Source organism: Podarcis vaucheri, assembly GCF_965113315.1.
Source record: "Podarcis vaucheri genome assembly, chromosome: 11".
NCBI lineage: Eukaryota > Metazoa > Chordata > Lepidosauria > Squamata > Lacertidae > Podarcis > Podarcis vaucheri.
Window position 1 is genome coordinate 7,375,207 of NC_138749.1, and position 21,976 is coordinate 7,397,182.

Sequence of the window (21,976 nt, forward strand, 5' to 3'; positions counted from 1 at the left end):
TTATCCTGGCCATCGGTCCTCTGGAGGGCCTCAGATTCCCCATTCCTGTTAGGTGATGGGTGCCTTTGGAGCACCAAACTGAGTACCACTACACTTTATGTCTGCCTTGGGTGACATTCTTAGCAGGGTATAAGATTTATAGTTTCACCAGCTGGAGCATTCCTGCGAAGGAAGGTCCCTTCCCTAAAGCAGAGTAGAAGTTTTTGCTTTGAAAGCGAACCATTTTGCACTGAAAGGGCATCTGGACATCTGGAGAGAACGATGTTGTCAAAAGGAGACATATGTGACCTTCGGTTGACATTCAGACTTTTTAAAAGAATAAGCAATTGGACCAGAACTGGTTTGGTGCCTGGAGACGTTTTCTCTGTCCCGCCCAGTAGATGACTCCTAGCCACAGAAGCACGTGTGATTTTGGGATTCTCCTTAAGATGTCGCCACAGTCCCTTTTTAAGAGGACGTGAAGTCTATGTGCAGCTGTGTCAGTTGGCTTATGAACAGGAGAGGGAGACAGCAGTCTAGTTACTCTCACATGCTACCAAATTCAGACAGGGTTTGTTTCTGAACTGAGCTAGATGAGCAGGTGGTTTGACATAGGCCACAACAACGCCCTCCATTTATCATCATCATCTAATTTCTTTTCTTTTGTATACAACTTCTTAATTATATTTTCTGTTTTATAATTTAAAGTACTCATTTTTACATCCTTAAAATATCAGTGACTTCCCTTCTTCTCCTTCCATGGTTCATTTTACGTATCATAAATCCCTTCATATTTTACAGAAACTATACCATTCAGCATTCCACTATTGCATCCATCATAACTTATTTACACTGTTGAATTTATCTTAATGCTGCCAGCGTTTTCAGCTGTTCACAGTTTCCCCCCATACATTCAACAAACGTTTTCCAATCTTCTCTAACCATATGTTCTTCCCGTTCTGTATGCTAAGTCTGCAAGTTGCACATATTCTGTCAACTTAAGTTGGGACCTCTTGGGACCTCATCATCATCATCATCTATTTTCTATGAATCTATGATTCTATTCAGTGTTAGAAACTCAGATATATAAGCTAGGCACCAAATGGCTCCTTAGACCAAGGTTGCAGTCAGCAAAACAGAATGTTTAGTTGCCACTTAGGGGCAAGACGGACAGCTCTAAAGGCTTATTCTTCAAATGATGGACAGACTGTGGTTGATTCTCAGTTAAACATCTGGCTAGTTAAGAAGACAACCTTGAGCAAGGTTAAGAATTCTGAGACCTTCAAAAGTCACTCCACATATATATTGGCCAGTCCCTACCTCTTTTTCTTAATGGTGACATGGACCATTCATAACAGAGGGATATTCTTCACAGCTGTGAGCAGGGGAATAGCTTGGGGGTAAGTGAAGACGAGCAAAAACTGTTGACTAGGACATCGTTCACTGTTCCTGCTCATGCTGCACAGGAAAAGCATTTTTGGTTCTGCAGTATTAAAACACTATGATACCATATTGAACATATGTGGCTTTCTCCAAAGAATTCTGGGAGCTGTAGTTTGGGTGGTGAGACATGTTTGGACACCCATCTCTGTTCCCCGCACAGATATACAGTTTCCAGAGCGATTTAGCCATCAGAGTTCCTGGAGAAGAAAGATTGATTGTTAAACCACTCTGGGAATTTCAGCTGTGGGACAGGAATGGGGGTTTTCTAATAACTCTCAACACCCTTAACAAACTACACTTCCCATAATTCTTTGGGGGAACTATATACTATATACGACTATAAATGACCACATTTGTCCATGTATAAGACGCTCCCGTGTATAAGACACCCCCTATTTTGGGGGTCTCCGAATTAAGAAAATAGGGGGAGGATATAACCGTGTATAAGACAACCCCCCAATTTTAAACATTATTTTTTAATTAAAAAAACCTAGTCTTATACACGAGAAAATACAGTAATTCTTTAAATGGATGGTTGTGAATGTACAGCGACATCCTATTTTCTCACGCTTTCGACTCCCTTCATATCTCTGTTAATACTGCAATAGAGTTACGCTGAGATGGAATTCCCTTTTGCCAATTAGGCTGTGATGCAAAATTTCTGAGAAAGCAGAATATTAGATTCCGGTTAATGGTCTAGAGATGGCTGCCCCTTCACAGCTGACAACTAATGAATGGGTCTCTTTAATGTAGGCCTCTGGCAAGGAACATTTGGAGGAAGTAAGTAGCAACACCAAGAAGCCACGGTTTGCTGGCGTCTTTGGAAAAAATAAATAAATGCATGTTGCAACTTCCGGGTGACTAACGTCTTAATCACTGGAAAGCTTTCTCCGTGCTGCATATATTATGCTGCAAAACACTGCTCTGAAGCTGCCTTAGTGCGTATTAACCTGCCTATGCTTCTAAATGAACTTTATGAATTGCTGGTACGGGTCAGACAGGCCTGGATTTAACCACAGGGCGTTTCGTTTTCTTTCCGAAATGTATTTATTTGCCAATTTATATACGGTTGAGTCATAAGGAGCCTAATGTAAGTGATAAGAACAGTGTGAATTGCTGTGGAAAGTGTTTAGGCTGTTTTTCATAAAAGCATACAGCTGTGTGCAGGGGAGAGCTTGCATCCTTCAAAAGCACCTGAAATGTATGAGATAATAATAATAATAATAATAATAATAATAGTAGTAGTAGTAATAATAGTAATAATTTATTATTTATACCCCACACATCTGGCTGAGTTTCCCCAGCTACTCTGGGCGGCTCCCAATCAAGTGTTAAAAATAATGCAGCATTAAACATTAAAAACATCCCTAAACAGGGCTGCCTTCAGATGTCTTTTAAAAATAAGATAGCTCCTTATTTCCTTGCCATCTGATGAGAGGGCTTTCCACAGGGCAGGCACCACTACCGAGAAGTCCCTTTGTTCCCTGTAACTGCATTTCTTGCAATGAGGGAACCGCCAGAAGGCCCTCGGCACTGGCTCTCAGGCTGAACGATGGGGGTGGAGATGCTCCTTCAGGTATACTGGTCCAAGGCCGTTTAGGGCTTTAAAGGTCAGCACCAACACTTTGAATTGTGCTCAGAAACATGCTGGGAGCCAATGCAGATCTCTCAGGACCTGTGTTATGTGGTCCTGACGTCCGCTCCCAGTCACCAGTCTTGCTGCCGCATTCTGGATTACCGGTAATTGCAGTTTCCGAGTCACCTTCAAAGGTAGCCCCACGTAGAGCACATTGCAGTAGTCCAAGCGAGAGATAACTAGAACATGCACCACTCTGACAAGACAGTCCACAGGCAGGTAGGTCTCAGCCTGCGTACCAGGTGGAGCTGGTAGGCAGCCGCCCCAGACACAGAATTGACCTGGGCCTCCATGGACAACTGTGAGTCCAAAATGATTTCCAGGCCGTGCACCTGGTCCTTCAGGGGCACACTTACCCCATTCAGGACCAGGGAATCCCCCACACCCGCCCGCCCCCTGTCCCCCCAAAACAGTACTTCTGTCTTGTCAGGATTCAACCTCAATCTGTTAGCCGCCATCCATCCTCCAACCACCTCCAGACACTCTCACAGCACATTCACCGCCTTCACTGGTTCTTATCCACAGGCAAGGAGTTCCATAGCTTCCATATGAAAATGCCATGCTCTTCGTTGTCACAGAACTGACATGATGTGGCGTTGTCTAAAGCAGTGGTTTTCAACCAGTGTGCTGCAGCACCCTGGAGTGCCTTGAAGGATGGTCAGGGTTGCCGCGGACAACACTGGCCTCTGTCCCTCTTTCCTTCCCTCCCTCCTCTGATACCCTCTTGTGTCTCTGTCTCCAAAAGGCTCACACAGCTGTTTGTTGCAGCAGTCCTGGCTATAAGGTCCCCAGGCGAATTGTGCCTCTGGGGCTGGCCAGAGGGTGCTTCCCAGGCTCCTGTGGGGCAGTGAGGGGGCACCTCTTTGGGGCAGGGGGGGCAGCTCAGAGACCAGGGGCGGCGGCAGTAGATGCCCAAAGCACTCCCAAGGACAGAGGGTGAAGGCACACTCCACAAGGGAGGGTGTTGGGAAAAGGGTGAGAGACTGCCAGCTTTGCAGGCAAGGGGGGTCATAACTGGACTCCTGAGCCCCACAGGGGTGGCAAAAAAAGAATATAGTTGGTCAAGGGAGCCATGGACCCAGAAAGGTTGAAAACCTCTGGTCTGAAAGCATAGTACCGTATTTTTCGCCCCATAGGACGCACTTTTTCCCCTCCAAAAATGAAGGGGAAATGTGTGTGCGTCCTATGGGGCGAATGCAGGCTTTCGCTGAAGCCTGGAGAGCGTGAGGCATCAGTGCGCACCGACCCCTCTCGCTCTCCAGGCTTCAGGAAGCTATCCACAAGCCTTGCAAACCCGGTGGGAGTTCCCGCGGGCTCACAAGGCTTGCGGGCAGCAGCCAGCAGCCCCAGCGAGTGTCCGCAAGCCTTGCGCGCCCGGCAGGAGGTCCCACCCAGCGCGTGAGGCTTGGGGCGGCAGCCTGCAGCCCGAAGCACGGGGAGCCCTCCGGAGGGTGCCCTGTGCTTCAGGCAGGTGTGCGCAAGGCTTGGTGCGGCAGCCGCGGAGGGGGGGGGATAATTTTTTTTAATTCATTCCCCCCCCCAAAAAAAAAACGAGGTGCGTCCTATGGGCCGGTGCGCCCTATAGGAAGAAAAATATGGTATGTTGGACAATGATTCCAATTTTCTATGTACAGTGGTACCTCGGGATGCGAACGGGATCCATTCCGGAGTCCTGTTTGCATCCTGAATAGAACGCAAGACGCGTCTGCATGTGCGCGGGTTGCGTTTCACCACTTCTGCGCATGCGCGTGATGTCATTTTTGACCATCTGTGCATGCGCAAAACCCGAAAGTAGCATGCAACCTGAAAATACTTATCCTGAAGCATATTTATCCTGAGGTATGACTGTATATGTGAAAAGAAAAAGATATATTGTATGGATGATTGTGGTCAGAAAGGTTTAACGCTACAGAGGGATGCCGTTGATCTGCAGTTGCCCTAATTTCTGTAGGGTCTCTCAGACCCCATTACTTATGCATCTTCTCCTCTAACTCAGATGACTAGGGGATGTTAAGTAAAATGCAGCAAAGCACCAGGATGATAAATACAGCAGTCCCAACATCCTAACTACGGTATCGACACGAAATAATGATTGCTGTGTTAAAGGACAATATTCCCCACATTGGGGTCATTCAGACCCCGTCCGCCTTTGATGTCCAATACTCCACCTTCCCGAATTCAGTTTAGCTGAGGTCTGATTGGCCCGAATCTAATTTTCATGACATGGGAAATGGGAGCGGTGCCTGAAACCATGGAGAACGGTCAACCCAATGCCTCAACTCAATGTGTGGCAGGAGTGCAGTTTTGGTTTACGTTTTGGTGGGTCAGCTGTGACCCCCCAACCCCGCAAAAAAAACATAGGAGAGTTAAACGAAGTGGTACCTCCCTTGTCGTTGTTCCCCTGCCATTGGGTTTGTTCCCTTTTATAATAACACGGACTAAATACTCACACCAGGAGTGGCATGCATGGTTTCTTGTCCTGTATGGATTGGTGTTTGCTTCGAGCCTCCTATCCCCGAGTGCGCCTTGTTTCGAGCGATATTATGCTAATGTGTTTCGGCTGTGTGTCCGGGACTGCAAAATCCAGCGGTTGTGAAGCATAATACATGGCCGCTGGGGCCGAGTTCACCAGGGGTGGGGAGTGGAGCATGTGTGTTTCTGTCTCGCACGTTTTGTTGAAATCCTCTGTAGACCGCCTTTGGGTCCGACGCTACCAAGAGAGGGTCCCCTTCTGAGACGCAGGCACAGTGTTCGTTGAGGCTGTTTTGCCCAATTCTCTGGGGCCTTTGGAAGTGTGTATTACTCTTGATTGAGCAAGTTCGCTCTCTGGCCTAGCTGATTCTTGCAGATGAGCTGCATTGTGCAAATTGAACTATCTCATTATATGCCGTTTCCCCCTAATTTGGTAAATTTTGAGTATTGTTCTACCTTAACAAAGCTCTTGAAAACGTAAATGATAAATATTAAAGGTTCAGCCATTGTTCTTAGCAATGAGGACGGTTGAGGTGAAGGTTATATTGCAGCACAGAATTTACTTCCACAAATTATAGATCTGCAAATCTTCATACAGGGTCGATCTCACGCTTTTGTTTTAGACTTGGGGTCTGGGTGTTTTTTGTTTTGTTTTTGTTTTGCAGAAGGAAAACCTTTACTCTTCAATATTTTTTATTACATTTTCTTGTTTTACAATTTCAAATAAACATTTAGCAAAATTTAAAATACCCAATGACTTCCGTTCTTCTCTTTCCATGGGTCATTTTACATCTTTTACATCCCTGCATAACCGTTCAAATCAATTTCCCACTTTTGCATCCATCAAAAATTATTTACTCAGTTGAATTTATCTTAATGCTGCCAGCGTTTTCAGCTGCATACAGTTTCCCCCCATGTATTCAATAAATGTTTTCCAATCTTCTGCAAAAGGAAAATCTTTAGGTAGGTTGCAAGCCAAACCTTTTTTGTGGACTGAGCAGACGTATAAGCTAAACAAGCTATAGCTGAAGGCCCCACTCTCTTGGGGGGCCCCCCAAAATTTAAAGGAATAAAAACACCTGGATGTACATTTCCAAAATATAAGATAAAAAAACAAAAAAAATAAAACCTACGTTTTGTGTTGTGTAGGTTCATATGACGTAAGTAATGGGCCCTGCCTGCTAGCCTGCTCCCTAAAATGTCACTATTTAGATACCTATTAGGTTCATAAAATACCATATAGCATATATTCAACACACACAAAACAGCGACAATTTTTTGTTGACAAAAGACAGCTACCTTCAGTAGCTTAGGGCCTAATCAAACTTAAATTCGGTCCTTCACGCATCTTCCACCCACCAGGTATTGCGCCGACGCAACACTTGATTCACCTATGAAGCTAACTTAGCTGCCTTTAAAACGTCAATAAGGGCAAGAACTGTGTCAAAGCCCACTCTTTGCGAGAGTTAAAGGAAGCCTCAGATTCAGAGATTGTAGACACAGCGTGGGTTTACCTTTCTGAATCTCATAGAATCCTAGAGTTGGAAGAGACCACAAGGGCCATCCAGTCCAACCCCCTGCCAAGCAGGAAACACCATCAGAGCACTCCTGACATATGATTGTCAAGCCTCTGCTTAAAGACCTCCAAAGGAGGAGACTCCACCACACTCCTTGGCAGCAAATTCCACTGTCAAACAGCTCTTACTGTCAGGAAGTTCTTCCTAATGTTTAGGTGGAATCTTCTTTCTTGTAGTTTGGATCCATTGCTCCGTGTCCGCTTCTCTGGAGCAGCAGAAAACAACCTTTCTCCCTCCTCTATGTGACATCCTTTTATATATTTGAACATGGCTATCATATCACCCCTTAACCTCCTCTTCTCCAGGCTAAACATGCCCAGCTCCCTTAGCCGTTCCTCATAAGGCATCGTTTCCAGGCCTTTGACCATTTTGGTTGCCCTCCTCTGGACACGTTCCAGTTTGTCAGTGTCCTTCTTGAATTGTGGTGCCCAGAACTGGACACAGGTGCAAAAGGATATTGTGTCCAGCTGCTGGAGAAGACCCATGAATGTGGCTCAGCTGAGATGGTTGAGGCTCACTTTCCTTGCCATTTTAATTTATGTCCAGAGACCAGTCACTGCAAGTAATATTGGGCTTTATCCAACATAGTGCTCATGTGAATGTGTTGTGCATGGATAAATTAGCACAAAGATTTATCCATGCACAACACAATGTTTTCCACCATCCGCCCCCCATGCGCCCCCTAAATCTGTGCTGGGAGTTCCTGCAGATCTGGAGAAGGCATGGAGCATGCACAGGGGCAGGAGGGAGAAAAATCCTCTTGCACTTGGGCTAATCTATAATAATAATAATATTTTTTTATTTCTACCCCGCCCTTCCTGGTTCAGAAAACCGGGCTCAGGGCGGCTCATAACAAATTTAAAACACTTAATTGATGCAACAAAAACAGCATAAAATACAGTATAAAACGGAAATAACGATAAATTCAGAATTCAAAAATCAATTTAGGGGGGAAATCCATTCAATAAACATTAGATGGTCACCAAGGCTAGCTGGCTAAATTAGTCCTGTTTGGGCCAGTGAGGAGACCAGGGGAGAATTAGCTGTGGGATCCCAGAGCGGGTAATCTTCATAAAAAGGGGAAGGGAAGGAAGGGGAATAAAAGATCAGGCTAAGTTCAAATTGAAAGCCAGGCAGAATAGCTCTGTCTTACAGGCCCTGCGGAAGGAAGTTAAATCCTGCAGGGCCCTGGTCTCATGGGACAGAGCATTCCACCAGGTTGGAGCCATCAGTGAGAAGGCCCTGGCCTTGGTGGAGGATAATCTGACTTCCTTAGGGCCCGGGACCTCTAAGCTATGATTATTCATGGACTATGCAATGATTTAATCTATGCAATGTTTTAATTGAATACTATCCCTATGACTCCTGACATCACCAATGTTGGCTGCGTCCACACAACAGTTTCTTTCATTCCCCCCAGCTGTTGGTTTCAGCATTCTATTTGAGGTTTCACAGCGCAGGGAAGCTACTCCTGGGAATATGTTCCACAAGTTTAGCACTCATTTCTGTTTGCAAGTTTGCAAGCAGGTTGTTTCCTGGAAGTGCTCAACTTCTTTTGCATTCTGCCATATTTGCAGAAGTTGGCTGGTGCGTTGTGTGAAAGCTCAACTGAGATGCGGAAAGCAACAGAGAAATGTCAGAGTAATGGAACGAACTGCCATCTCAATGCAGCCTTGGTGCTCTGTAACGAACAATTTGGGAATGCTTCCCCCACCTCCAGTCTCATGGATTCCAGAAAGAGATCGAGCATGCAAAGTTGCAATGCTAAGCACACTTTCTGTGCGGTAATTAATTCTTGGGGAAACATGCTCGGAATTCCACTGAGCACCTCTCCCATCAAAGCCCTTGGGACTGAACACTGTTTTTTAAGGTGGATTGTGACCTTTCTGAATAGGTGAACTAAATCTCCTCCCCCCCCCCAGCTCCTTTGATTAACATGCTCTGAATTTTGGGAACATGCTGGCTGTTATAAAGGCAACTGAACTGTTTTGCTGAGGCTTGAAATACATGCCATGTATATTTAGTTTAAAGCAATTTTCGGTTGTCTTCAAAACAACCAATTTCTGCGTTGCAGGGAGTTGGACTGAATGACCTTTGGAAATCCCTTCCAACTCTACGATTCTGTGATCAGAATTCAGAATGACACCTCTCTCTTTCTCTTTCCACCCATGGCAGCTCACCAAATCTCACCGACAAGGCCACATGGTCAAAGTCGACTGGCTGGACAGACTGACCTTTCGGGAGATCGAGATGATCAATGAGGTGGGTCATAGGGGGCACTGAGTTTCTAATGAGCTTTCGAGCCTTGCTGATGCAAAAACCTCGGCGCACCAAGATGTCTGTAATTCAGAGGGTGCACCCAGTCTCCACCCGCACTCCATGCAAATGTTTAGGGTGTTTCTCTTCCTTAATTTATAGCTTGTATCTAATAAAGTTTGACACAACCTTTTTTTGGGCAGTGCCTGGCAAGGTGCTTAGCCCAGCCCAGCCCTGCTTCTTGCAACCTCGCAATATGGGGGAGTTAGAGCAATAAGATAACGAGATAAAGCAATTTTAAAACAACAGGATGCAGCACTAGAGGAAGCACTAAAAAAATGTTTAAAAGTAAAACGGAAGAGAGGGGAAAAACAAGGGCTGGGGGTTGATTATAGAGCCAAAAACTGCAACTCTGATGATTAGGGTGTTAAATTAAAGACTCAGCCCTCTGGACTCTGAGGTTTTTCACTTCAAAGGCTGGAAATGGATCGGTTTCTGTGCACAAATATAGGCTGGGGGACACCTGGCTTACTAGCAGTACATGTGAAAAGAATTTAGGGGTCTTGGTGGACCACAAGCTTAACATGAGTCGACAATGTGATGCAGCAGCAAAGAAAGCTAATGCGATTGTAGGCTGCATCAACAGGAGTCTAGTGTCCAGATCAAAGGAAGTGATAGTACCACTCTATTCTGCCCAAGGCAGACCATACTTGGAATACTGTGTACAGTTCTGAGTGCCACAGTTTAAGAAGGATATTGAAAAGCTGGAACGTGTGCAGAGCAGAGCAACCAAGATGATCAAGGGTCTGGAAACCGAGCCTGATGAGGAACGGTTGAAGGAGCTGAGTATGTTTAGCCTGGAAAAGAGGAGACTGAGAGCCTAGTCTCTTGTGACAGAGCGTTCCACTAGATCGGAGCCACAGTCGAAAAAGCCCTGACTCTGCTTGAGGCCAGCCTAACCTCCCTGTGGCCCGGGACCTCCAGGATGTTTTTGTTTGAAGACCGCAAGGTCTTCCGTGGGACATACCAGGAGAGGCAGTGCCGTAGGTACGAGGGTCCTAGGCCATATAGGGCTTTAAAGGTTAAAACCAGCACCTTAGTGCAGTAGTCTCCAGTCTTTTCTGACCAGGGGCCCATCTTTAATCCACACATGAATTTGGAGACCCACCTCTTCCTCGTTCTTACCATATATTTGCATTGTAGTGCTTCTCCTGCAACCCAACTTAGATCCAGCTGTGACCTGATGGTGGGTCCCCAATACCCAACGGATTAGTGCAGTGTTTCTCAGACTTGTTGTCCACCAGCTGCTGGAGACCCAACTCCCATCACCTGTAGCTAGCAGGACCAGTGGTCAGGGTCGATGGGCGTTGCAGTCCAGCAATAACCAGAGAACAAAGTTTGCAAAACATGGGATTAGTGGGTCTACAGAGAAGCAGAGACTCCAAACCTCCATGCTTTAGAACATCTACAGCCTGCCATCTTTGTGCTTCTCCCCCCGCCAAAAAAAACCCCTTCCTTGTAGCAACTTTGGAAGTTTCAGTCAGTTTAGCCGTCCCAGTTTTGGGTTACCACAAACCAAGGTTCTGTAGCAACAGCATTGAGATCTGATGTATAAGTTTCCTGCGCAGGAGATAATTCATTCTTTCCCCATTCCACAAACAACGGGTGTTTCTCAGTGTAGTTTATCCTGGCATTAAATCTCTTCCTCCCCCCTCTCTCTTTGCTTTCAGAGTGAGAAGCGGAGTTCCAACTTTATGTATCTGATGATTGAATTCCGCTGCGCAAAATGCGATGACAAAGAATACGGGATAGTTTATTACGAGAAGGTACGCATCTCTCACGAGCTTTTAGGTTTTTGTTTGTTTTTGCATCTCAAGCGCCAGGCAAACAAATTTGCATGTTTCCCCTCGTGTCGGGGCTGGCGGTAGAATACTTATTCCCCCGCCCTTCCAGGACAGTCTAGCAGACACAGCTGCCAGGTGGTAGACACTTATGTGAGCATGCAAATCAAACACAGAAGCTGTCTTGTGATTGCGTGTTCCAGTCATTCATGTAATGCACTTCAAGTTTATAGAATTTTGTTAAGTGCAAGTAATTTTAACAATCTTCAGATTCACCTGCCCAGCTTCCCTCCTTTGTTTCCTGCCCTCAATCCACTCCCCCCCAAACCCCCTTCTAATAAACACCCCCACCATCACAACTTTAAAACTTGTGTAGATACCGTATTTTTCGCCCTATAGGACACACTTTTCCCCCTCCAAAAATGAAGGGGAAATGTGTGTGCGTCCTATGGGGCGAATGCAGGCTTTCGCTGAAGCCTGGAGAGCGAGAGGGGTCGGTGCGCACCGACCCCTCTCGCTCTCCAAGCTTCAGGAGAGCCCCACCGCCAGCTCCACAAGCTCGGGGGACAGCGGGGAGGCGGAACGCCGTCATCCCGCTGTCCCCCGACTTGGTTAGAAGGCTGGCGGGGGGGGGGGAGAAGCCTGCTCCTCCCCGTCGCCAGCCCCGCAAACTCGGGGGACAATGGGGAGGCGCAGCGCGCCTTTCCCGCTGTCCCCCGACTTGGTTAGAAGGCTGGCGGAGGGCTTCCCCCTCCCCCAGCCCCACAAGCATCTTCCTGTTCTGGGAGCTGGGGTCGGGGGAAGCTCGGGCCTGGGGGGGGGAATATATTTTTTTTCCTTTATCCCCCCCCCCAAAGCTAGGTGCATCCTATGGGCCGGTGCGTCCTATAGGGCGAAAAATACGGTAAGTCTTGCAGGACTCTTTTATTTCAAATGATTACAGGGTTGGAGAGGATGCACTTTACAAAAATGCATGGGCTATGTTCAAAGGGCATGTTACATGGTTTTGCTCTTATACATTTTTTAAAGTAATTGTTTCATTAATCAATTGATGTACGTTAATTTGGGTTTCTATTAAAGGTTAGACTTTGCTCATTTGCAAACCTAGAGTGGCAGGGCATGGGGCATAACTATAACCACAGACGCAAAATTGTAAGGCATGTTCATTACCTTCATAATCATAATCTGAAATTTAAAGAGTGGGAAAAGCAACTTAAAGCATTGTAATATAATGATACAGCGCCTTTGAAAATGACATAACTTAGAAATGGCATTTGTTTCTGTGTGTGGTTGCACTGATAGTTTTTTTCTGGTAGATATATCAACAAGCACTTAAATCAAGTGCTTGCTGTTTCCCACCCTAACTGAAGATCTGGCCTCTTCCTAACTTCCTCCAGCCCTTAACAAAATCTAGTATCCTAGTATTTTGGTAGGAATGTTGATTGTTGCCCAGTCAGTAACTGCTTTCCAGAATCCTGTTGTTTTCAGCTGGGTAGGAGTGTGTGAAGAAGAGTTAGATAAGAAATAAATAAGCAGTAAGCAAGCAGACAAGAAGAAAAAATGATTGTATAAACCTTATATTGATGGGGAACTGGACTAAAGGGATGCAGTTTTCATTTATGCTATTTTCACTACTCGTATAGGCAAAGCTGCATAAGATGCAGACAGTGGATGCCCCTAAACTATCTGGGGGTGCAGGATGTATCTGAGACCCTGCTGTTCTTAATATTTCTTCATTCTGGTCGCTTTTACACCGTCCAGAATTTGTATTCCAAAAAAGACCAGTAATGTTATCATTCTCACATTGGCTAAAGAACCATTGCTGTTTTCTTCTTTGAGTAATTTATAGCATCTTATTATGCCAATTACATGATGTTTCCTTTAATCTCATCATCCAAAGGTCTCAGGTATGGTTGGCATTCGTCTCTCTCAGGAGACAACAGAAGTACGCGCTGTGCTCTAAACCAGTGTTTCCTAAACGTTTTTGGGCAACGACACACCTGTTTACCGGAAAAAAATCTCGCGGCACACCACCATTAAAGCCCCGCCCCGTGACGTCAGTGCGCAGCGTCACGCCGGGAGGGACGCACAAAAGTGAACGTTTTTTCCCTTCCCCTTGCCGGGGTGGGAGGAGGCAGCAGAGCGAGGGACTGAGGGACGGCGGCAGCTGAGGCGGCGGCGGCTGTTGTGGTGGTGGCGGCGATAGCGGGCGGAGGAGGAGCCGTCGCCGGGAGTTGCTGCTGCTGCTGTTGCTGCTGCTGCCCGGACATGCCGGCCTCCTCCTCCTCCGCTGTCTCGCGCTCCTCCCTTTTGCGCGCGCTGCCCCGCCGCTCGGCACCACCACCGCGGAGCCGCCCCCGGCTCGACACGGATCCTCACCGCCGCCGCCTCTCGCCGCCCGACTCGCCCGCCTCCCTCCCACGGCACACCAGCCGGTGTCTCACGGCACACTAGTGTGCCGCGGAACACCGGTTGGGAAACACTGCTCTAAACCACTGAGCCTCTTGGGCTTGCCGATCAGAAGGTCGGCGGTTCAAATCCCCATGACGGAGTGAGCTCCTGTTGCTCTGCCTCAGCTCCTGTCGACCTAGCAGTTCGAAAGCATGCCAGTGCAAGTAGATAAATAGGTACCACTGTGGCGGGAAGGTAAATGGTGTTTCAGTGCGCTCTGGTTTCCATCATGGTGTTTCTGTTGTGCCAGAAGTGGTTTAGTGCTGCTGGCCACATGACCTGGAAAGTTGTCTGTGGACAAACGCTGGCTCCCTCGGCCTGAAAGGCAAGATCAGCACTGCACCCATAGTCGCCTTTGACTGGACTAACCGTCCAGGGGTCGGACCGCCGACCTTCTGATTGGCAAGCCCTAGGCTCTGTGGTTCAACCCACAGCGCCACCCGCGTCCCTCTGTTTTTGGTTTATTGTGACTCCTGAACTGCTGCTGAAACTGATGGTTTTGTGGTCCTAGCAGGGCCAAAATGAACACTTGAGTTTGAATCTCCTGTCAAGCAGCGAAGCAAATCGGGCGGGCCTTGGATGACCCAGTCTCTCTCGCTCTCTCAAACTAGCCTATCTTACAGGGCTGGTGTAACTGGGAATGGACTGGGATCACCTTCTGTATGGCGCTCCCCTATGGACCTCCTTCGGAGGAAGGCCAGAATACAGACTGCATGCTCTGCTATAGCCCTGCTCTCTGTGTCATGAAAATGGAGAGGGAACGTGTGGTTTTTGCTCTGATGGCATTCTCATGAATGTGCAACAAGATGTGCATGAGCTGGGGATTTGCTGTTCAAAACAGAAGGGAAGGGAAATCTCTTAAAATAGCCTTCACCCTGGGTTTATACTGATGAACCCTGGGTTTATACTGGCTAGATTATTCGAAAACAAATCCTAGCCATTGCGTATTTCAAAATGTGTTTCCGTTCCATTGCTTTGTTGTGTTGTCTCTTTCCCCACAAGGTCAGATTTCCATGTTCCCCCTCACTTCCATCCATGTGGCTTTCTTCAAGGTACTGCGGCTTAAGAGCTGAGTTTCCAAATCTTGTCTCTGGGACACATTAAGTCCCTTTGACAAGCCACGTTGATCTTTATCAGCTGAGAGATTTAATGTTCCTTTCTCTTTGTGACTTAGGACGGTGATGAGTCATCGCCCATTTTAACGAGCTCTGAGATCGTCAAGGTTCCAGATCCACAGATGTCTATGGTGAGTCCTTTTCTGCACAACCTAGTCCGTGGAACGGCAAGGGTATGCTGAAATGGGGAGTGTGTATTCATGCACCTTAATGTACAAATGAGGATGCCTCAGTTTCCCATAAGTAATCATAATCTTCTTACAGTGGTATCCCGCAAGACGAACGCCTCGCAAGACGGAAAACCCGCTAGACGAAAGGGTTTTCCGTTTCGGAGGCGCTTCGCAAAACGAACTTCCCTATGGGCTTGCTTCGCAAGACGGCAGCCCATAGGGAAATCTCAGGGACAGCGGGGAAGCGCAGCGCGTCTTCCCCACTGTCCTCGGACCTCCTCCCGCTGCCGGCTTCGGAACGAAGCTCCGATGCCGGGCGGGGGAGGGGGAACGCCTCCTCCCGCCGCGCGGCATCGGAACGAAGCTCCGATGCCGGGGGGGGTACACCTTCTCCCGCCGCCCGGCATCGGATGGCTTTCCTGAAGACTTGGGGTGGGAGGAGGGTTTTCCTTCCCACCGCCAACATTCAGAATGCTGTTCTGAATGTTGGCGGTGGGGAGGAAAAACCCTCCTCCCACGCAAGCCCCGGGAACAGAGGGAAAGCGCTGCGCGCCTTCCCCTCTGTTCCCGTACCTGTCCTGAAGGCTTGCGGTGCGGAGAAAAGCCCTTCTCCGCACCGCCAGCCTGGCAAGCGGTTTCCCTAGGAACACATTAATTGATTTTCAATGCATTCCTATGGGAAACCGTGCTTCGCAAGACGAAAAACCCGCAAGAAGAAAAAACTTGCGGAACGAATTAATTTCGTCTTGCGAGGCACCACTGTATTTATATGGCACCCATCTGACTGGATTGCTCCAGCCACTCTGGATAGCTCCCAACAAAATATTAAAAACACAGTAGAACATAAATCATCAAAAAACTTTCCAGTACAGGGTTGTCTTCAGATAGCTTCTAAAGGTGGCTTTTAAGTCATGCAAACACTCAGATATAATGCAGAAGTTAACACTAGGGGGAACATTGAGGAAGCGGAATAAACTGTTGTGTGAATGCAAGGTTATTTTCCTTTTCTCTTTTTAATCTTTTTTTTTATTCAAAATTATAGCAAAACATATTATCCAAAAACATATCCTTATTTCTCCCCCCCCATTTTTCCTCCCCCCCCCCACAGAACCCATCCCCCCACCCCCACCCCGACTTCCCTCAGTTCCAGTCTTTGGTTTCTCCAATAATGCTATTTTCTGCATGTTACAAAATTGTATAGATCCTCAAACTGTTTAGCTGATTATTATCAGTAAAAAAATTGTGAATGTTTATTCAAAACCTGCCAAGGAGTCCGGTTCGCTTTGTTGCGTCTTCAGATACTTTGTGAAAGGTTCCCATTCATCCTTAAAGTCACAGTTATCCTTGTCCCGTAGCTTATATGTCAATTTTGCCAGTTCTGCATAGTCCATCAATTTTTCTTGCCATGATTCTTTAGTTGGGGTTTCTTCAGTCTTCCATCCTTGTGCTACCAGAACTCTCGCGGCCATTGTCGCATACATGAAAATGTTTTTCAACTTTTTTGGCAAGTCTTTCCCTACGATCTCCAACAAAAATGCCTCGGGTTTTTAAACAAATGTTAAATGGAACATTTTCTTCAATTCATTGTATATCATTTCCCAATTTTTTTTAATTACCTTACAATCCCACCACATATGATAAAATGTTCCCTCCTTTTCCTTAAACTTCCACTTATTCCTTCTCTCTCAACTAACTTTTGTTTACTGAAGGAAAACCTAGTGGAGAGGAAACACCACAAGCTTGCTCGGAGTTTAAGAAGTGGACCTTCTGACCACGATCTCAAGCCCAACGCTGCTACCCGAGATCAGCTCAACGTATGTTGCTGTTCTCCCACACCTTTGAACGGATGTTGGGTATTGTTGACCTACAGCTCCTGAAATGCGAACTCAAGACATTGTGTGTGCTACCTGTACCCTGATTTTCAGCTTCACCCTCTCAAACTGACCAGATTAAGGCACCACACACTGATTCATGGCTAGTGCTGACCACAGTTTGCAAACCTAAACCTTGGTTAAGACTTCCAAACAGTGCAGGCAAGCTGTAGTTTAGAGCACCTTAGCTGTTTGCATTTCCTAGCCTCTCAGCACTCCTTCAGGTTAGCCTCCAGAGGGCATGGCGATGGTTTGTTCGTTCTGACTTCAACGTTAGCCCAAACTATGGTTTGCAATCATTGCATCAAACCACGTTGTTCTTCAGCCACATTTTGCCAGCTGATTGCAGATCCAGCACCAGCTTTTCTCTGGTGTCTCGGTAGCCTGGATATCAGAGATGTTGGAGCTGTGACTTCAGTTTACAGTGGTGCCTCGCAAGACGAAAAGAATCCGTTCTGTGATTCTCTTCGTCTAGCGGTTTTTTTCGTCTTGCAAAGCAAGCCCATTGAAGGATTAGCGGATTAGCGCTATTAGCGGCTTTTAGAGGCTTTTAGCGGCTTATCTGCTGATCGGATCAGCTGATAAGCGGCTTAGCACTATTAGCGGCTTTTAGCGGCTTATCTGCTGATCGGATCAGCTGATAAGCGGCTTAGCGGCTTAGAAAAAGGGGGGAGGGAAAAAAAAACCAGGAACTCGCAAGACATTGTCATCTTGCGAAGCAAGCCCATAGGAGATTCGTTTTGCGAAGCACCTCCAAAATGGAAAACTCTTTCGTCTAGCGAGTTTTCCGTCTTGTGAGGCATTCGTCTTGCGGGGCACCACTGTATTTGGATTTAGAATACAATTGAACTGAAGTATCAGCTTCAAGGGACCACCTCAGATAAGCCCCTGGTGATAGGACTAAGGAGCAGCCTGAAAGCAGTTGGGGTTGGGACAGGATGCCCAAGACAGTCTCCTGCTCCATGTCCAGATCAAGTGTTCGTAAGAAGTGGGGCTAATTGGTGCAGAGAGAACCAGTAGCAGAAGGAAGTAGCTGCCAATGCAGGTTTTGTTTGGCTGAAGAACAGAAGGTTCCCAGTTCTTTAACAGTGGTACCTTGGTTCTCAAACTTAATCCGTTCCGGAAGTCTGTTCCAAAACCAAAGCATTCCAAAACCAAGGCGCCCTTTCCCATAGAAAATAATGCAAAATGGATTAATCCATTCCGGACTTTTAAAAACAACCCCTAAAACAGCAATTTAGCATGAATTTTACTATCTAACAAGACCATGGATCCATAGAATGAAAGCAATAAACAATGTCCTGCAGTCACAGAATCAAATAATTCGTAGCTCAACTGGGTTCTACACAGTCACACACAAAAAAAACACAAAAAGAGCCACAAAAATGCAAAATAAATAGCAAAAACAGACAGACCTCAGCATAACACTCAAAACGGAAGTGTGGCACTCAAATCAGAAGCTTGACACTCAAAACAGAGCACGTTTGGCTTCCGAAAAGCGTTCGCAAACTGGAACACTTCCTTCCGGGTTTGCAGTGTTTGGGTTCCAAGTTGTTTGAGTACCAAGGCGTTTGAGAACCAAGTTACCACTGTAAACTGAAAATGCAGTTCTCAACTTTTCTTTTTTTGTCCGGCTTATATGGGCAAGCTAAGAATACACCTTTCCACCATAGTAAAAACTGGCTTCTGATTTTAACTTTTCATTTTTCTTTATTATATGGGTTTGTGTACTGCGTTGATATTTTATTTAGGAATTAGCAGTATATAAATAAATACGAATGAGGCAGAAGATGAGGAGGCACCTCTGACCTCCTCCATGTTATTAATAGGTATTGTTTTAGAGGTTTGGTGTTTGTGTGCTTAAGATGCACAACACCCCACCCCTTTGGTCCAAATAAAAGAAACCCATAAGTACCTTTTTATTTAGATCATCGTGAGCTATCCTCCGACGAAGCAGCTGACTTATGAAGAGCAGGACCTTGTGTGGAAATTCCGATATTATCTCACTCATCAGGAAAAGGCGAGTGCCCGAATTAAATTTATATTCTTATAATTACAGTCATAACTCGTGTTGCGTTGGGTTCATGTTGCGTCTTTTTGGCTTGCAAACGCATGTGCAGAAGCTCTGTATGGCGCCGCATGTGAACGCAAAAGCGGTACTCTAGTTATGGACTTTTCAGGGTGTAAACGGCACCCCAGAATGGATTGAGTCTGTAACTAGAGGTACCACTGTGTGTTTTAATGCTGCAGGCATCAAAACATGGAAACATGTGGGTGGGTGTTTTTAAAAATCCTTCCTTCCTCCCTCTGTGGATAGATAGATAGATAGATTCTTTATTGTCATTACACAAGTGCAACATTGCACAAAGTGCAACGAAATTGGATGCCATCCCTTAAAACAACAAAAGCAAGACAACAACAACAACCAAACAAACCACATTCCAGCCACACCCACACCACACCCATCAAACTCCCAGGTCACACTAACGAGTTACAGCATTCAAAAGGGCCACAGCTCTTGGATAGAAACTGTTTTTCAGTCTATTTGTCTTTGACTTGATGTTTCTATATCTTCTGCCAGAAGGCAGTAGTGCAAACAGACAGTGTCCCGGGTGAGATGAATCCTGCAGGATGTTATTTGCTTTCCTAAGACAACGGGAACCGTACAGTTCTTCCAAAGATGGGAGAGGATGACCAATAATCCTTTGGGCTGTGGTTATGTGTGTAGTTTGAAATATTTCAAAATATTCTGTTGTTCTGCACGTTTTGCTATCCTGCAACCAAGTAAAAGGCTGAATATCCTACCACGGCCCCTGCAGTCTGTAGGCTTTCCACCTCGGGATTGAAGGTTGAAGCATGTCAGCATCGCCCTTGAGCCAGTGTCACCAACTGGACTCATCCACTTCAGCCCTGACTGGGCCAGGCGAGCTGGGGTAGCACTTCCAGAGACTACCTTCTGCACAGGAACAGGTCAAAGTGCTGTGGACTCACAACTCAGAGCTGTGAGCACCGGATTTACTTCCACAAGAAGGCAGTCGTCGCACAGCAGAGAATAGCAGAGTACAGCAGAGTATAAACGACTCGGAGAGCTGCTCTGTAGAATATCTTCTTTATTCTATCTACAACTATAATACACAACTATATACAGAGCTAAATGAGGTCTAAACTGAAAATGCTGAACTGCACTGTCTGCAGCTGCTCTTAGCAGCAACCTTATCTATACACACGATCTCTCTCTAACACTCAGTCTCTCTCTCTCTCCCCAATACCTTGATGTGAGGCTGGAGCGGAATAAGTAGAGAGCAGAAACCGCCCCTCCTCTCTGAAGAATCAGCAGAGAACATCAGCAGATTCTTGGATATGGGAGGGGTGAAATCTCAAAGCACAGTGAGGAAAAAGAAGGGCAGCTAGACAAGAAAAGAAACAAAACGACAACGACTCTTGGGCAGTTGCATGGGATTGCAGCTAAGCCAATAAAAAAGCCTTTGATCCTGCTGTGGTTCGGATCCTGTTCATGGGCCTTTATGGTTGCCATTGCTGTGTTGCCGCTGTTGTTTTAAAGGCAGGGATGAAGTTAGAAATGCCTAGTTCAGTAGGAGGAAGGAGACCCTGTGTGATTGCAGCTTTTGTCTTCCAGGCGCTGACAAAGTTCTTGAAGTGCGTCAACTGGTACCTCCCGCAGGAAGCGAAGCAGGCCCTGGAGCTTCTGGGGAAGTGGAAGCCGATGGACGTGGAGGACTCCCTGGAGCTCTTGTCCTCGCACTTCACCAACACCACAGTCAGGCGTTACGCCGTCGCTAGGTTGCAGCAGGCAGACGACGAGGTGTGGGAATGCCCCGCTGTCGCTTGTCCTGCGTTCCGGTTAGATTCAACCAGACACATGTGACTGACTTTTTCCATAGGTTGGCATGTAGAATCAAAGTTGAAATTGTAAATGAAATTGAAATTGAAATACTTTTTGAAATTGAAATACTTTTTGAAATTGAAATAGTTTTTGAAATTGAAATACTTTTTGAAATTGAAATACTTTTTGAAATTGAAATACTTTATTGTCACTTGTACAACTTGTATACAGTGAGATTACACGAGCACGCCCCACTCAGCTCTCTTAGTCTTAATTCCCTGCGTTTTCTGATGCCCTGAAAGTCAGTTGCCCTGTAGTTATCTTTTCATTCAGAGGCCTAACAGCCCACGGATAGAAGCTGTTCTTTACCCTGTTGGTGTGACTAATCATGCTTCTATATCTTCTGCCTGAGGGCAGGAGATCAAGAAAGTGCCGGCCAGGGTGTGAATCATCCCTGAGAATTTCCCACACATTCTGGATTCACAGGACAGCCCATATTATCTTGTGCTGTATTCACCACCCTCTGTAGGCACTTCCTATCAGTTGATGTCAAACCAGCATACCACACCTGAATCATAAAATCGTGGAGTTGGAAAGGACCACAAGGATCATTTTGTTTGTTTGTTTGTACCTTGCCCATCTGACTCCGGGCAGCTTACCAACAGTTAGAAAAAAATAATAAAACACCAGACATTAAAAACTTCCCTATACAGCGCTGCCTTCAGATGTCTGCTGAAAGTTGTGCAGTTATTTATCTCCTTGGCATCTGATGGGCGGGTGTGCAACCCCCTACAATGCAGGTACCTTTCACCCAACGTGGGGCTCAAACCCACAACCCTGACAGTCAGAGTCTCATGCTCTACTGACTGAGCTATCCCAGTACAGTCGCACCTTGGTTTTCAAACAGCTTGATTCTCAAACGTTTTGGCTCCCGAACGCCACAAACCCAGAAGTGAGTGTTCTGGTTTGTGGGCTATTTTTGGAAGTCAAACCCCAACTGGGCTTCCACTGCTTCCGATTGGCTGCAGGAGCTTCCTGCAGCCAATCAGAAGCCGTGCTTTGGTTTTTGAACATTTTCGAAGTCGAACGGACTTCCAGAATGGATTCCGTTTGACTTCCAAGGTACGACTGTATGTGTTTTCTCCCTTCCCCCTCTCTTTCTCTCCTCCCCGCCCTCTTGCTGCTCTCTTTCATCTCCAGCATTGTATCCATCCCCTTTCATCCATCCCTTTCTTAATTTTCAATATTTATGGAATTTAGTTCCAGGGAAGTCAGGTGAGCTACATTGCTGACCTGTGTGGAACGAGCTCTAAAGACATAT

General features: G+C 46.3%; 1 protein-coding gene across 2 annotated transcripts in view; it reads left to right on the plus strand.

The window, feature by feature from the left end:
• Positions 1 to 21,976, plus strand: part of PIK3C3 (phosphatidylinositol 3-kinase catalytic subunit type 3) — a 113,943-nt gene that overhangs the window by 10,367 nt on the left and 81,600 nt on the right. Inside the window, exons 5-11 of one of the 2 annotated variants that reach the window (XM_082241860.1) lie at positions 2,176 to 2,202; positions 9,283 to 9,369; positions 11,094 to 11,189; positions 14,830 to 14,901; positions 16,650 to 16,754; positions 18,739 to 18,831; positions 20,449 to 20,634. In XM_082241860.1, the coding sequence (XP_082097986.1) occupies positions 2,176 to 2,202; positions 9,283 to 9,369; positions 11,094 to 11,189; positions 14,830 to 14,901; positions 16,650 to 16,754; positions 18,739 to 18,831; positions 20,449 to 20,634 (666 nt within the window). The remainder of the gene's footprint in view (positions 1 to 2,175; positions 2,203 to 9,282; positions 9,370 to 11,093; positions 11,190 to 14,829; positions 14,902 to 16,649; positions 16,755 to 18,738; positions 18,832 to 20,448; positions 20,635 to 21,976) is intronic. The other variant, XM_082241861.1, reaches the window with a different exon arrangement.